The sequence below is a fragment of the Phyllostomus hastatus genome, unplaced genomic scaffold, assembly GCF_019186645.2.
Source record: "Phyllostomus hastatus isolate PE091 unplaced genomic scaffold, TTU_PhHast_1.1 phas_contig_40, whole genome shotgun sequence".
In the NCBI taxonomy this organism is placed as follows: domain Eukaryota; kingdom Metazoa; phylum Chordata; class Mammalia; order Chiroptera; family Phyllostomidae; genus Phyllostomus; species Phyllostomus hastatus.
Genome location: NW_025333872.1, coordinates 30,720,139 through 30,736,086, shown reverse-complemented (window position 1 = coordinate 30,736,086; position 15,948 = coordinate 30,720,139). Strand labels below are relative to the sequence as shown.

Here is a 15,948-nt window from a genome sequence, read left to right as displayed (position 1 = left end):
CTTGTTTGGAGCTAGTGCTTTTGTGGAAATGGATCAGTGGCAGATGGAAAGAGTTGGGAGCCTGCTAGGGATGAAGACGTGTCCTGAGAGTGCTGGGAGAGGAGAGCCATAATGGATGAAAGACAAATGTGGCCGTGGATTAGGCTATAGGGCTGGACCTTCACAGTGGAGGCAGGGAGCTCAGAGAAATAAAAGCATTGAAGGGATGAGGTGCAGAAATAGAGGTGGAGAGAAAGATTCAGGAAGAGAGGTGTGTAGAGTTTCAATGAGAGACAAAGGCATTGGTCAAATGGGCAACTGGAAAGAGTGAGATATGTCTAATATAAGTGAGATATGTCTAATATAACAAAAGAAAACACATTCATTAGTTATCTTCCTCCTTCTTCTTTTTAAGGTGAAGCTTTGTTTGTCTTGGTAAAACTTTATTAATTGTATTTTCTTTTCACCATTTAGGCTTCTGTGGATTTGCTTATAAGTTCCTTGTATGCTAACTTTTGGCTCATCTTCATTCTTCACTCTTGTAGCCAGATATTTTTCTGTTGCATTCTTAGGGCAGCTTGACTGTTTTGATTTTGTTTTTTACCTTAATCAATTTAAATATCTGATAAGGAAACATGAATGATAAATTTATGGTGAATTATGATTTATTATAGCTGAGCATCACGTAAGAGTTTATTTCAATAGAGTGGAAGAAACTAACATAAAAGTGAGAAGTCAAGTCATCATATAAATATAAATTTATCCTATTTTTAAAAACTTCTTAATGATAATTCAGCTCTACCTGGTAGAAGTATAGTACATTTATCATTGTATCTGCTATATTTTAGTTATTTTCCTGCATACCTTTAAGTGCTCTCAAAACAACTTCTTGAAAGCTTATGTGGATTCTTTAGAGCTTTGTGGTTGAGAATCGCATCTGGACCTAATTTCTCATGCATCTCCAGTGCCTCTTCCCAAACCTCAAGACCTGAAACTCAGAGATGTGACCCACAGCACCATCAATGTCTCTTGGGAACCCGCTCCTGGAGCAGTGCGTAAATATATTGTTCGCTACAAAACTCCAGAAGAGGATACCAAAGAGGTAGGTTAAAGATTAGAATGAGTTTGGAATTATTTGTTTTCCTAGTAGATTTAACAAAACAACCTAAACAAGTACATTTGATAGCATGTTTTGAATACTGTCATTTTGTTAGTATAGTGTTGAAAAATTATTATATTAATAAAAGACTTTTTGAATATTGATAATATGTTGAACTGTCTTGCATTTAGTTAAAAATGTTTTGCTGTATAATAGTAATCTTAAAAATATCACCCCTTAGTTATAGAACCTAGATAGTATTTCCTTTTCATCTAGATTACATATATGATGCTCTGCATTCTATAAATTACTAAAAATATGTCAATAATGTTTCTAAAAATAAAAGCTAGCAAGAGGATGTTGGGAAGTTTGTCAGATAATAGGAAGACAGGACAATTGAAAAGGACAGACAGAAAGGATGGATATGTTGTTGGAGAAATGTCCTTTTGACAGTGAATGTTTTTGAGTAGATGTTGGGGTGGAGGGAGCATTTTCTCTGACAACCTGTTTCAAAGTGGGAGCAAACTGAGGGGCTTCACCAGTGGATGGGTTTAAAATTCATGTGTGCTTGGGGTGGGAGCACTGATATTGGAATCTCAGGGGCATTTTTGGAACATAGAAATAGTTTCACTAAGCACCCAGTTACTGACTGTGCTGGTCATTTGGATTACACAAAAGCTAATTTATCCATGTGCACACATTCATGTCATCCTGGGTTTCAGTTTCAAAAGAGGTATGATGACCAGTGGGTCTCACAGGGTTCTTGTGCATAACAAATGAGATAATCCACAGGACAACATCTCCAAAAGAAATGAGGCAGTGGTACAAAGGCAAATAGGTGAAAAATGATTAGGTTGTTTAAATCCATAGGCAGTCATCATTTACCAGGCCAGGTATGGCTCTAGTACATACTTCTTTTTCCACATATGAACTGTCTCCAGTTTCTGGGCTCCTATGCAGATTGGAAAAAAACTGCTTTTTTTTTTGTACCACTATTCTTAATGCTCTTGTGCTGAGAGGTATAGTAAACAACAGAGAGATGACGAAACTAAACCCTTTGTAAAAGTAGCTCTGCTGCTCTATTGCAGGTTGAAGTAGACAGGTCACAGACCAGCATCCCTCTCAAAGAACTCACCTCACAGACCCTGTATACAGTCAGCGTTTCTGCCGTGTATGACGAGGGGGAGTCTCCCCCAGTGACTGCTCAAGAAAAGACCCGTGAGTTGTGATCATGCTGATTGGCTCATTTGGTTTCTTAATGCTGTTTTTGCCAGTATTTAATAATGTTTGCATTCACAGGTTGTTTTTTCATTTATTTTCTTCTCCCCTTCTACCTTTATGTTCATTTCTGTTATAATTTCTCTCCTACTGTTCTTCTATCAGCCTCTGTCACTAATTCATCTTCTACATACTTCACTGGTGTGTGTGGGGTTGGGGGTGGGATGGGAGAGAAAAAGTACATTCTTGATGTATGTTGGACATTTCCTCTGGAAAAGTAGCATTAGTTACCAAGTATTTTTGACATCTTACTATGTGTAAAGGGCTACCAGGGTAACAAAATGTAAGCATCTTTGCCATCAATAGTTCATGATTTCATTGTAGAGATAAAATTAGTTGATGATATGTGGGGTTGTACAAGGAAGGTGAGGTGTGTGGCACGCAGTTTGTATGCATTCGGATTTCAGAGGAAGGGGAGATGTCCACGGGGGGAAGGTGGGGACTTACAGAACACCTGCCTCACCCCTCCTTCCTTGCCCCATTATGTTGCTTCTTGGAGGGATGCCTGTTTCTCTTCCATATGGTACTTCCATAGCATTTAGCCTAATTATTATTGCCTGTTGGCCTCTTTTATCGATTTTGCTTTCCCTTCCTAATGAAGGCAGAGACACACTGATTTTGTTGAACTTTGAATCTTCAGTGCTTGGCACAGTGTTCAGCCCATAATTTTCTAATTGAATAGTAGTTAAAAAAATCAAGGTCCAGAGCTAGCAATATTCCAAAGAACTGTAATGGGAGTCCCATATGTAATTTCAATTTTTCTAGTAGCCATATTAAAAAGGAAAGGACACATAAAGTTAATTTTAATAATGTGTTTTATTTGACCTAATTTATCCAAAAAATTATCATTTCAACATGTATCAGTATTATAATGAGCTAGTTTACATTATTATTAATGAGCTAGTTTACATTTTTCATCATAAGTCTTCAGAATACAGGATGTACTAATTTTATACTTACAGCATATCACAAATTTGGCTAGTCACATTTCAAGTACTCAGTAGCTACATGTGGCTAGTGGTTCTCCTAGTGGACAGTACAGGGCTAGAGAATTTAATGACTTGCCCACCTCATCAAGTAACCTAGTGGTGGGATTAGTGCAAGCGTCTGGAACTTTTACTTGCTACGCAGTGACTCCCTCACCAGAGGCTCACAATATTCTCCTTTAGTGACCAGCTGTCTGTGCATGATCAAGGCATCTTGTGAAATGGCCCAGCCTGCTCCTTAACACCAGACAGCACCCATTTCTGTGATTTTCTTACCATGTGGTATCTCTTAGCTATTTCACTTGCTTTCTTGACATCAGTTTTGGGCAGTGGCTAGGGACAAAAATTGATGCAAAGAGTAGACTGACAGCTTTGCATAAACATAACATGAGTAGTAGAGAGAAAAAAAGTCAGGAAAAAAGGCTGGTAGAAGCAGGTAATTTAGTACAATAAATTAATACTTTCAATATAGGTTTTTAATCCTTAATATTTCCTAATAACTTAGATACATCCAAAGTGCATGCTTGATGTCTTGATGGCAGTTGTGCCTGTGAAAATGGTGCCACTCTATCTCAATGGGCCTTGTCACTATAATTATTAGAAACAAACTTTTGATGGCTCTGGGCTTTGTGGTGTTGACTTTGGTTGCCAAGAGTCTGAGAAATAATTGACAGTGAAAGTTCAGGATTTGTGGCAGACTTTCCAAATTGCTTGTACTGCAAACTAATTAGAATGCCTGATGAATAGGTTTTTAATTGGAATTTCAGCAGTCATCAGCACTCCGTGGTTTTTCTTCTCTTTAGACAGAGGCAATTACAGTCTGCTTCACATTGTGTGTGAGCTTAGTGACTGCAGGAGAAGCTTGTGCATGGATTACTTAGATCATAACATTTCATGGACCATGAAGCTTCACTTACTCTCTGATATTATATGCCAAAGTTTCTGCTTATGTGTTCTGCTCTGTGCAAGTGCCCTTAGTTCATTAGATTCTCAAAAAGATTGAGATGCAAAATGATTAGGAACCACTGAATTAGAAGAGTATTACTAAATTATTACCTTTTAAAATAGAACATAATCACCTATAAAAATAAAAGTTAATAATCACCTATTATATCCACACTATGCTTCCAGTTTTCAGACCTCTCTTTTGTATTTATCTTTCAAATAAACTGAATTGGGGAGATATTTGCTTCTAAACAATGTTTTCAGCCAGTCTTTCCATGTCCATTAAAATAAAACAAAGCAGTTTTATTATATTAAATGAAGTTTATAGATCACATTAAAAAATTAGTCCTGCCTTTTCTCACAACAGGCACAGTGCCAGCCCCAACAAACCTAAAGCTGACTGACGTGACGACAGAGAGTTTCAGAGGAACGTGGGATCACGCAGCTTCAGATGTGTCTCTCTATAGAATAACCTGGGCGCCTTTTGGAACCTCAGATAAGATGGAGGTAGTGTTAACTCTCTTTCCCTCTTTTCTCTCTATCTTTTTTTAGTGTCCCATTTAATGATAGGAAATCTTGTCTGAAATAATGTATTACCTGTGTTGCCAGAAAAGCATCCTTTCTTACTAGTGAGATTTCAGCTCATGGAATGACTCAAAGCAGAAACATTTGGCTAAATAATGTCAACAAACTGCCATTGAGTGTAAAATATATGTTGACTTGATTTGTGTGGGTTTCTTTTTTCTTCCTCTTTCCCTAAGACCATCTTAAATGGAGACGAAAACACTTTGATGTTTGAAAACCTGAACCCAAACACTCTCTATGAAGTTTCTGTTACTGCCATCTATCCCGATGAGTCAGAAAGTGATGACTTGAGTGGCAGCGAGCGCACATGTAGGTGTTCAGCCTTTAGGATGTTATTTTAAAATTAATTTTAAAGTACAGCTATAGCGATATTAGTAATATTTTCCCAAATTCCTTTTTTAGTGCGTTTGATACCTGCAACAACACCAGGTAAGAATTTAATTTGCTGAATTGTATGAATGATCAAATAATGAATGAATGAATGAGAAGTACCATACAATCCACTGCAAACAGGTGTTTTGTTTTTAAATTGTAAGGTGTTGATTGGGACTTCTTTTAAATAGGACTTTCCTGGAAAGCTTTGTTTAGGGTTTAGAGTTTACTTTTCCTGGAAAAGTATTCTCCTGGATACTATTTCATGGATAGTTAAAGAGTTATTCAGGATTCAATGACTGATTTAGTTCTAAACCTAGACAACTGTTGATTTCCTGGGAACAGTGCATATCTTGGGGAGAGGCATTATTCTGTGTGCTTACTTTGTTTCTCAACAATCTTCTTTCAGCTCCAAAAAGTGGCCCCCGAAACCTTCAGGTTTACAATGCAACATCCAACAGCTTGACCGTTAAGTGGGATCCTGCTAGTGGTCGTGTGCAGAAATACAGAATCACATACCAGCCTTCAACAGGCGAAGGCAATGAACAAATGGTAATTTGTTTTGTAAAGACTATTACTTGGACAAATTCTGCCTTTTCCTCTTCAAACTTCTTTCACCCACAAGATATAGTTAATCATATGTATTATTTTGAGAGTCGTGGAATTTACTGTACAGGGTAGAAATGTTTGACTGCACCCTTGATGGAGACTCAGAGGATGTTCTCATGGGAAATGAGTGCTGCTTTTCATAGTAGCTTCACAGTATCAGCTGTGTGCCTCATGCATCCACATTTCCCTTAAAAAACTATGAGTTGGGTTATCCATGAAGATATCTGGATTTTTTAGTCTATTTAGATTTTTAATCCGTATTGCTCTGAAAGTCTCAACTCCTTTATTCTAGTTTTTCTCTTTTTGCATGTAATAAGTGATCTTTTAGATCTGGTGTTTCCAGATCTGTGTGCCTGTTCACTTACTTCCTAGTATTTGTCATTTTTATATTTATCTAAATGGAGATTCCTGAGAAAGATGCTAAGACTATAAGCTCAGCCTTCATCTTTTTATCTTCCCAGTCTCCCCTTATTTAGCAGAACCCTTGTTCATTCACCTTGCTTGCTTCTGTTGTCTGTCTTCAGAGTTTCTCCACCTTTGTTTTTATGAAATGTGTGACTAGAGCTGCATACTTTATCCTTGCTCACAAAGGACTATGATTTTAAAACAGTCACGGGAGGTGATGCTTTTGGTGAGGTTTGGTATTTTGTTGACTTTTTTTTGGGGGGGGTGCTATAATGTTTCCTCATGTAGCTCTAGAGAGATAGGAGTTACTAACTTTCAATCGTGCGACTTGCTGAGCTCCAGTCAGTGGGTCTTACTTCTGAGCAGTTTAGAGGAGTTAGCAGAAGTGGACGCTGGCAGTGGTTAAAGGTCTCTGATAGTACATAGTAGTAAGTGGGTTTAGCTGAACCAGAAATCCTCCCATCCCAGTGTGACTTTTGAGTTGGTCTTTTGAGGTTTCCATAGACCTTGACTTAGGTAGTTTGATATATTTGGATTGAGAATATGTCTCAGTTAAATAAATTATTATTTATATATGTTAAATATATTATTATTATTTTAAATATTTCATTTATATATTTTTAGAGAGAGAGGAAGGGAGGGAGAGAAACATCAATGTGTGGTTGCATCTCACGTGCACCCCACTGGGGACCTGCCTGCAACCGAGGCATGTGCCCTGACTGGGAATCGAACTGACAACCCCTTGGTTTTCAGTCTGGTGCTCAATCCACTGAGCCACACCAGCCAGGGTTGTTAAATATATTATTATTATCAAGAATAAACTAAATATCAACTATAATAATCTGGCTTTTTATAAAAAAGTAAGGCACATTCGATGGATTGATATTTTGTCAGAAACAGAACTTCTTATGCCTATGCCAGGCCAGATTTAGGTGAAAATATAGTAGGGTAAACTTGACCCTAACATTTCTGTTCTTAGTGACACTCACCCTCTGACTGCTGTCCAGATCTCTTTTACTGTCGCTTAGCTACTTAATAGAATTAGATAGAGTCTCATAACTAACTGTAACCCCTGGAAACTATTAGCTGATGATCCCTAAGATTTGTTATTGTTAGGGGCCTTTTCATTTCAATGCCAGTCCATGAACTGATCAAAGTAATGAATCACTGATGCTAGAATTATCTTGAAGAGTTGGACGGAAGAAGTAGGCAGACACCCTTCTGCTTACTCATAAGGCTACCTCTATTACGTGGATGCTTTCAGATTTGTTAAGTATCAGATGGCTTGTACTGACATTGGTATTTTCTCTCATCATCTCAAATACTAAATTTATTAAAATTAGCCACTGTTGTTCAATTTGCTTTTATTAGGATGACTGCAGTGATTCACTGAGGTTTCCTGTAGAACTTGAAAGGACGGGTGTGATGCTGGAAACATCTGGACTGTGCTAGCACACCCAGCCGTCCACATGTGCACTCGTTGTGGGCAGCATGCCCTTTCATGTGATTTTAATTAGTGTGGCACAAACATCTGAATTCGGCAAACTGTTAACAAATCGTACAAATTTTCTTTCAACAAGAGAGCTAGATGGCCCTAAGCAATGAATAAAATACTGAAAACTCTGTAATCGGAGGAAATTGAAAAAGCATCGTACCACGTGGAGATGACTGGGAACCCCTGCTTGAGTGTCCTGGCAAGGGGCCCCGTCACGTAGTTTACACAGCTAATGCCATTAGAGTGGCAGTGTTTTGGAGAAACACCGAAAGCTTTAGATCTTTTGCTGAATCATTTTAATGTGTTTCTAAAGCAAATAAGAAACATCTGTAAGAAAAAGTAAGAATTATACTGAATGGTGTGGAACCTCTAATATGCAAGTCTTTGCTATCTTAAAGTTCGTTTGTAGCTCACTTATGATTAATGCCTTCATGGGAAGAGATCAGTGAAATGCCTTTCGGGTGAAATTTTGCAGTGCTGGCGGCGAGCAAGTTGAAATATCTTTTTGAGGTCACCAGTGTAAGGGTTAGAGTCTTTTTTTGTGTGCAACTTAAGGTGCATAATTTGGATTTAAAATTATACCATACAATATCTTTAAATCTTCACTGTGGCATGTACGTGTTTCCAGATCTTGGCAAGGGTCTGAAACAGCTCCCTTGTAGAAAGGACTTTCTCTAACAGGCTAGTGGGATGGAGAGAACAAAGTTAATGCTTTTTCCTGTTTCACTCAAGATCACAATAGGAGGACGACAGAACAGTGTTCTCCTGCAGAAACTGAAGCCTGACACTCCTTACACAATCACTGTGTCCTCCCTGTACACTGACGGTGAAGGAGGTCGGATGACGGGAAGAGGCAAGACGAGTAAGTGAACCCAGACTCCTGTAGCTTCTGAGTTATTGCCGTTGGAACGCAATCACATCTTTATTTGGAAACACTGAGGTGACACAGGGTTTTGATAATCTTTAAAGATACGTTTAAAAATAATATTGTTTTTAATATCCTTGCTTGGAGTTTACTGTCTCTTTGTGGAGACACTTATTATTTTCTAGAATAAAAAAAATGCTCTGAGGCCAAAATATCTTGTGGAGACATGTGTACTGGATTATTGCAGTTTTTCATTTATTCGCTCCTTCAGCAAATACTTGTGCAGTGCACACTGTCGGGTGCCTGCTATGTTCTAGGGGTGAACCATTGAACCTGTGCTTCATATATGCTTGGCTGTGAGGACCTTACTGTGTGTGATGTGTTTCTGTGCATTCCAGAGCCTCTGAATACTGTGCGGAACCTAAGAGTGTATGACCCTTCTACCAGCACCTTGAGTGTTCGCTGGGACCATGCAGAGGGAAATCCTCGTCAGTACAAACTGTTCTATGCACCAACAGCAGGCGGTCCAGAGGAACTGGTAATTATTTCCTGTAGTGAAACATGCGTGTTTGTTTAAACTGTAGCTGAATGATTTAAACATGAAGCTAAAGGGATTAACTGTTTTGTTTTGGCATTGATGAAATTTATATTCATTTAACAGAACCTGATAGAGAGCAAGTTGCTGTCTTGGTGCCTGGGTGGTAAGGGGATTGTGGGGAATTGAGGCTGGAAGTGATTGTTCCAGAAGTCCTGACCGGGGAGCCTAGGGTGAGTGTAGGGGTTCTAGAGGAGTCTGTATAAGCTTTTATAATGGTTTGTATGGGGACATTATATTCCAATAGTACAGAGCTTGCTTCTTAACTCGTCTTGAGTTAGTATTTTGAGTATTCTAGTGCTTGAAGTATTATTTCTTTTACAGGTTTTTTAAAAAATCAAGTGCTTTATGTTTTATTAAAATCTTTAGGTACCAATCCCTGGGAATACCAATTATGCTATTCTGAGGAACCTGCAGCCGGACACCCCCTACACTGTTACGGTAGTCCCTGTTTACGCTGAGGGAGACGGGGGGCGCACCTCGGAGACTGGAAGGACGTGTGAGTAAGGAGGCAGGAGAATCATTAACATTAACCATTTACATTAACATTAATCATTTCATTAACAACTGTTCTTTTCATTATCAAGACCATGTGGGCCCACTGAGAAAAACTGTAAAATTCAGAATAATAAAATAAAAACATAAAAATTACTCATAATTCGCCTCTCAAACACCACGAACTATTACTATTTTTGTGTATGAAGTAAAAAAAATTTATAGTGGCATTCGTCTTCTGAAATGATAATTTCAAGGTTTGTAAATGTGTACACAATAGTTAGTTCCCCACTTTGGTTATTTTCTTTCACTGACAAAAATTCATTGAACTTTGCTTTGTGCTTCATAAGTTTGTGTGAAGCTGTGTTTTGTAACTGACATTATAGTGTGAATTGTTGGAATCTGTTCCTCATATTGCCTGACTGCACATTTCTCTGGTTTGCTGCAGTGTCTTTTGGCATTAAAAATCTGTATCATTTTATTTGCTATTAACATCTTGAAAAACAGTTTATAATGGTTTTACAATTCTTTGTTGTGTTGCTTAAAGGTTTTTGTGCATACTTATAATATATTTCTTTGCCTTCTTTTGGTAAAAGATTAGTGGTCTAGAAAGATGATGTTATTGACTAAACTACAGTCTGGGGTTAATACATGGGTTTAGTGTATGTTTTTGTAAGTCCCTATTGGGGCAGATAATTGAGATATGAGGATCTTATCTCTCCCTCCTTTTGCTTTTAATTTTAATCATAGTAGAAAACATGCATAAAATCAAAAGCACAATAAAATTCCTCCTCTCTGTCTCTCTATTACTGATGCTGGAAAACTGAAGCTTCTTTTCCATTTTTTTTCCTTATCCCTTGTCCCTTTATGGCCAACCCAGATTTACAACATTTATTAGTTTGTTTTTATTGGCAACAACTTTGCTTCTGTAGAGACAAAGGCCATAATTGACTAACATTGGCTAAATTTAGATTTGGATAGTTTAAGTCTGCTTTTGCATGTAGATAATTAGAAGTTTAAGGAGGGTAGTGTTTTATGCTTTTATAGAGTGTAAGTTCTGGAAAAGTGATAACAAAAACTCAATATGTATAAATGGACTTAGGAAATATGCGTTGGCTTTCCCTTTCTCAGTGGTGAGAGGACTGGCGAGAAACATCCAAGTGTATAATCCTTCGCCCAACAGCCTAGATGTTCGCTGGGACCCTGCCCCTGGGCCTGTGCAGCAGTACCGCATTGTGTATTCTCCTGTGGATGGCACGAGGCCCTCGGAATCCGTAAGTAACGCTGTCTCTTCAAGCTCAGCAATGACTTTTGTAGATTCTACTGTGCCTCCTGCCATGGCTGCTGGCCCAGAACAATAAGCCTGTTATTGGTGTGGCGCTGAGTCTCAGGGAAACTTCATTTCCTGATGAAGAGAGACTCATGCTTGTGTCCTGCTGAATAGTCTGTGAGAATGCAAACCACAGACATGCCAAAGAATAATGATTACGTGATTGCTTTTTATGAGTTAAGGCAGGTGTATTAATTATACAGTTAGTTAGAAAAACTGAATTTTGGGGGAAAATTCAAATTAGTAATATGAATTCAAAATGCCAAGTGCAAATGTAAGTCATCGCTAAACGCTGTTAATATGGGCTGGTGTTGTAAAGTCCAGATGTCTTATTATAAAGCTGTCTTAGAGCATTCCTTTACTGGCTTGTACAAATTGTCATAGAACTATTCAGTTTTGTACGTAAATTAATAGTTTAGAAATCAGAAATTACTAATTTGAATATGAAAGTACACTTGAATATGAACACTCAAAAAAAGTAAATTTATAGACTACCTTTATTTATAAGCCTTTATAAAAATAAACAATGATGATGAACAATAGCGTAGTTTGTAAGAACATTGATTTGCATGTCCCTGTGTATGATAGGACATATTCAGACAATGCAGTCCTTATCCATTGTACAGAGTTGCTTTCTCTTGTAGTATAGAATTTCTCCCCCAGCAGGGTAGAAGTCTCTTATGTTTATCTAACATTCAGCAATGTTCTTCAAGTTACTGTCATAAGCACTGAAGGTTATATTTGAGAATCTTTACAATAAACATAAATGGGAGTGTGAACTAACTTTGTTTGGAGAGGAAATTTCTGAGGATAAATTGTATCTAATCATGTGGGTTGGGCAGATCTCATGAAGAAGCACAAGTAGTTGGCTTTTGGCGTGTCTGGGCTCAGCTTTTTTATTATCAGAGTTATTATGCTGACTAATAAAAGACTTGGTAAGCATTTGGGTTGTCATCAGGAAGAATTTGGCACTTCCTCCCCTCCAGGTTGTGGTGCCAGGAAACACCCGCACGGTGCACCTGGAGCGGCTGATTCCGGACACACCCTATTCCGTGAACATCGTGGCTCTCTACTCAGACGGAGAGGGGAATCCCAGCCCCGCCCAGGGGCGAACACGTGAGGCAGAAATCCCTTCTCCACCCCATTTCCTTGTGACTCAGTGGCTGGGCTTCTTTAAGTGAGTGAGCCGTGGGTGGTGAGTGAGAGGTTGTGAGAGCTTTTGCCACCTCTGTGCAGGTGAGGTTAGGCCTGGACACTCCAGGCAAAAGCTTTGGGTCCATGTTTGCCCTTTGTGCTGAGTGAACTTTATTTGGTCATATTGCCATCGAGTTAAGGCCTAAATCAAGAAGGGGTTTCTTCCCTCCTGGCCTTTGGTAGGTCTTCTCACTAAATGGGTACCTTTCAACCATGAGGGCTTGGCTTCTATGTTTTGTTAAACAGGAAGTGATTATAGTAGTTAAAATCATCCTTTTTTCCCCCCAGTCTGTACATTTGGTTCAAAACTAGTTCTATGTCACTGGAAGTTCAGCATATAACTGTAGCTCTGTAATGTAGCACTTTCTACAGTTTATCTTTTCACATTAAAACCATAGAAGATGTGTATTTTATCATAGGGAATAAACAACCTAGTGAATATAGAAACACCTGAAAGTAACTTCCTTAATCTGACCAGGGTAAAATTCTTTTATACACCTACCCCTCGGTCCCCATGTCTGTCATGTTCACAGGCAGTCACATAACTCTATTGTATTTTCTTTATTTAGTACCACGAAGTGGAGCAAGAAATCTGAGAGTCTTTGGGGAGACAACCAATAGCCTCTCTGTGGCCTGGGATCATGCTGATGGGCCAGTTCAGCAATATAGGATAGTTTATTCTCCCACCGTTGGTGATCCAATTGATGAATATGTGAGTCTGATTCTCATTTATTTGAGCATGTTGTAAGAGGACCTGGCTGGAGGGTGAAATTAAGTTTTCTTCTTTAGGACTGTGCTAGGATTAGAGTCAAGTCCTTGACTCTTGTGTGACAGTACATTCTGTATCACTGTGTCTGACATGATACTGGGACCACCTGAATGTGCCTAGTGCAGCCTTCCATACCACAGAGAGTCAATGTCTTTGGGGCTCACTTTTATTTTAAAGATAGCTTGAAAAACTATCTTATCTCATAACATGCATATTTCTAACCATCTAATTATACCATAGGAATTAAATCCAGTGAAACATGATACCAGTTATTCTGAGCTATCTAGATTCATGTTCAAATGCTGTGATTCTTCACACTTCTTATCATATTTTATCTTTCTAGAACCAGATTCAGGTTTCTTACAGTGTCCTCATTACCTTCATTATGCATATCCATTTGTTACGAATAGAAGAAGTCAACACTTTCTTTAAAGTTGAGTACTAGTTTAGACAGGGGAAGAATACACATGATGTGGATCATGAAGCAGTTTGGTCTGTGCTTGGCAACCATTTTACTACATACAATCTCTTTGATCATTCTCCTTCCCTCATCTCTATGTTATATTTCATCTACTAGAAATATCAAGCTTTAATTTAAGCCCTAATTTTATCAGTTAGAAACACATGTAACTGCCATTTAGTGTTTCTGATCAAAATGACATAAGCAGTATTGCCACACTGAGTTTGCCAAAGCAAAGACGCTCATGCTTTAATGTTTGTTCAGCCTTCCCACGTACAACTATGCAATTCCCATTCAGTTTCCAAAAACAGTACAAATATAATTTCTTGTCCCAGTTCACCATTTGTAATAAAGGAACTCTACTCTGGGAATCACAGGCATAATCTAGAACATTCTAAAATCACACTGTTTATTGAAGTAAAGCGGAGGGTCAAAAGAGAGATTGAGAGATCTGATTTGTTTCCTTTCATGGAGGTAGTTAAATGCATTTTCCATTTCTTCTTTTTCATCTTTTTTCATCTACTTAGTATTAGCCAAACTGATACCCACAGTGGGTACTTGGTAAATATTTGTTGAAGAAGTATATAAAATCATAACATATGCTGATGAGAGATGCAGGGGGCAAACATACTACTGAGCAGGGCGGCACTCACGAGTGTGTGCTGGGTGTTCCACACATTGCTGCTCTTCACCCCGACAGTTTCCTTCTGAGGTGCTTAGTCATAAAGCTGCTAAATGGCTAACCTGGGACTGGAGCCCTAATCTGTCTGACTCTAGAACTGTCCTCCCATGCTGTACACGGGCTGTGTGGACATCTGCCTTGCCATGAGCCATCGTGTGACGAAGAAATATATGAAGAGAACATCACTCCTTATGGGAATACATAAAACAATATTGTCTTTTGATCTGGAAGCCCTCTAACTGGTAACAAATGTGTAATTTAACTTCCCCCATAGACCACAGTCCCAGGCAGAAGGAACAATGTAATACTGCAGCCCCTGCAAGCTGATACTCCATATAAAATTACTGTTATTCCTGTGTATGAAGACGGAGATGGCAGCCATCTAACAGGAAATGGAAGAACTGGTAAATGTCTTATGCCTTTTAAAATCTTTAAATTTTACCTTTACCAATGCAATTCAAATATTACATCAGTATTCCATTAACATTTATATTAGGCGTTGAATTTTGTCAAAAGGATATGAGGACAGGACTTGTATTTTAAATGTTTAGAAGTCCACTTAAAAAAGAAAAAGGAGAAAAAGTTCTGCATATTTTGTTTTGCTTGAGATAGTTTTATTTCCCCTTTGGAAAACCATTGCATAGTCTCTGAATGTTGTTTTAGTTTGTGTGGTATCAGTTAAGCTTGTAGCTGTTGACTCAGTCAATTTAGTAACAGCAAAAAACACTTCATCGTGAAAGAATCTTAAGTCATAAATAAATGAGATGATTATCATTTACCTACTCTCTTTACAAATGTAGTTTTTTTAAAAAATATTTTTTTTCTATTGTACCCAGTAATTTACAAAGAATTACCAATGTTCAGGCCCCTTTTCTAGCTTGCACTGGTGGCAGTTTCCTATGGTTTAGAGCAGGGGTCCCCAACCTCGGACTGAGGAGTGGTACTGGTCTGGGCCTGTTAGGACCCAGGCCTCGCAGCAGGAGATGAGCTTGAATGCAATGCACTTGAGTCATCCTGAAACCATCACCCTCCACCCCCATAACCCTGGTCAACGGAAAAATTGTCTTTCATGAAACCGGTCCCTGGTGCCAAAAAGGTTGGGGACCACTGGTTTAGAGCAAAGGTTCTCCAGTTAGGCTTCTCATTGGAATCACCTGAGGAGCTTTTAAAAATGATTTGCCTGGGTGCCACCCCCAGAGTTACTGATGTAACTCTGGTCTGAGGTGTGGCCTGGACCTGCTGATGTTCTAGTGTGCCCAGGTTGAGAGCCACTGTTTTAGCGTAAAGACATGCTAACTGTACATCTGATTTCTGTTGCTGGTGAATATTGGCATCTTTTCCCCCACTTTACTCAGCATGATTTCAGGATCCTTACTATACTCAGTTGCCCAAACTCTTTTTGTGCTTAAATGACCCTGGCAACATCACAGAATTTTGGAGAGGTAATATGTGAATGCTCTTAGGAGAAAAGCAGGGCTAGAGTTGTTTCAGCTCAGTGTTTCAAGGCCAGGGATTTATATTTATTGATATCTCCTGTCTATAGGACTGAGGCAATGAAGACTCAGCTTAGTGATTTTAATTTAAAATCAAGATGATTTAATTTAACAACTTCCCATTTTTTACTTCCCCTTAGGTTTTAGAATGTATTTTGGTATTTTTCTGGGGAAATGTGTTTGGACTAAATAGTCTCTAAATTGCTTGTTGGCTCTAATAATCTGTAATCTATAACATTCTAAAAGTGGGATGGGTTTTTTTTTTCTATCATTCTGCATCATATAAAACATCAGCTTTGGAAGTCACTGGTT

The 15,948-nt window shown here is 38.5% G+C and overlaps 1 protein-coding gene across 1 annotated transcript in view; it reads left to right on the top strand.

Annotated features, from left to right (window-relative positions):
- The window catches only part of COL12A1 (collagen type XII alpha 1 chain), a 111,984-nt gene that overhangs the window by 54,160 nt on the left and 41,876 nt on the right, over positions 1-15,948 (top strand). The window contains exons 26-38 of the mRNA XM_045843384.1: positions 945-1,081; positions 2,167-2,296; positions 4,655-4,794; positions 5,049-5,181; positions 5,275-5,301; positions 5,654-5,796; positions 8,486-8,615; positions 9,017-9,156; positions 9,583-9,712; positions 10,840-10,982; positions 12,025-12,154; positions 12,802-12,944; positions 14,418-14,547. Of these exons, the coding sequence (XP_045699340.1) occupies positions 945-1,081; positions 2,167-2,296; positions 4,655-4,794; positions 5,049-5,181; positions 5,275-5,301; positions 5,654-5,796; positions 8,486-8,615; positions 9,017-9,156; positions 9,583-9,712; positions 10,840-10,982; positions 12,025-12,154; positions 12,802-12,944; positions 14,418-14,547 (1,656 nt within the window). The remainder of the gene's footprint in view (positions 1-944; positions 1,082-2,166; positions 2,297-4,654; positions 4,795-5,048; positions 5,182-5,274; positions 5,302-5,653; positions 5,797-8,485; positions 8,616-9,016; positions 9,157-9,582; positions 9,713-10,839; positions 10,983-12,024; positions 12,155-12,801; positions 12,945-14,417; positions 14,548-15,948) is intronic.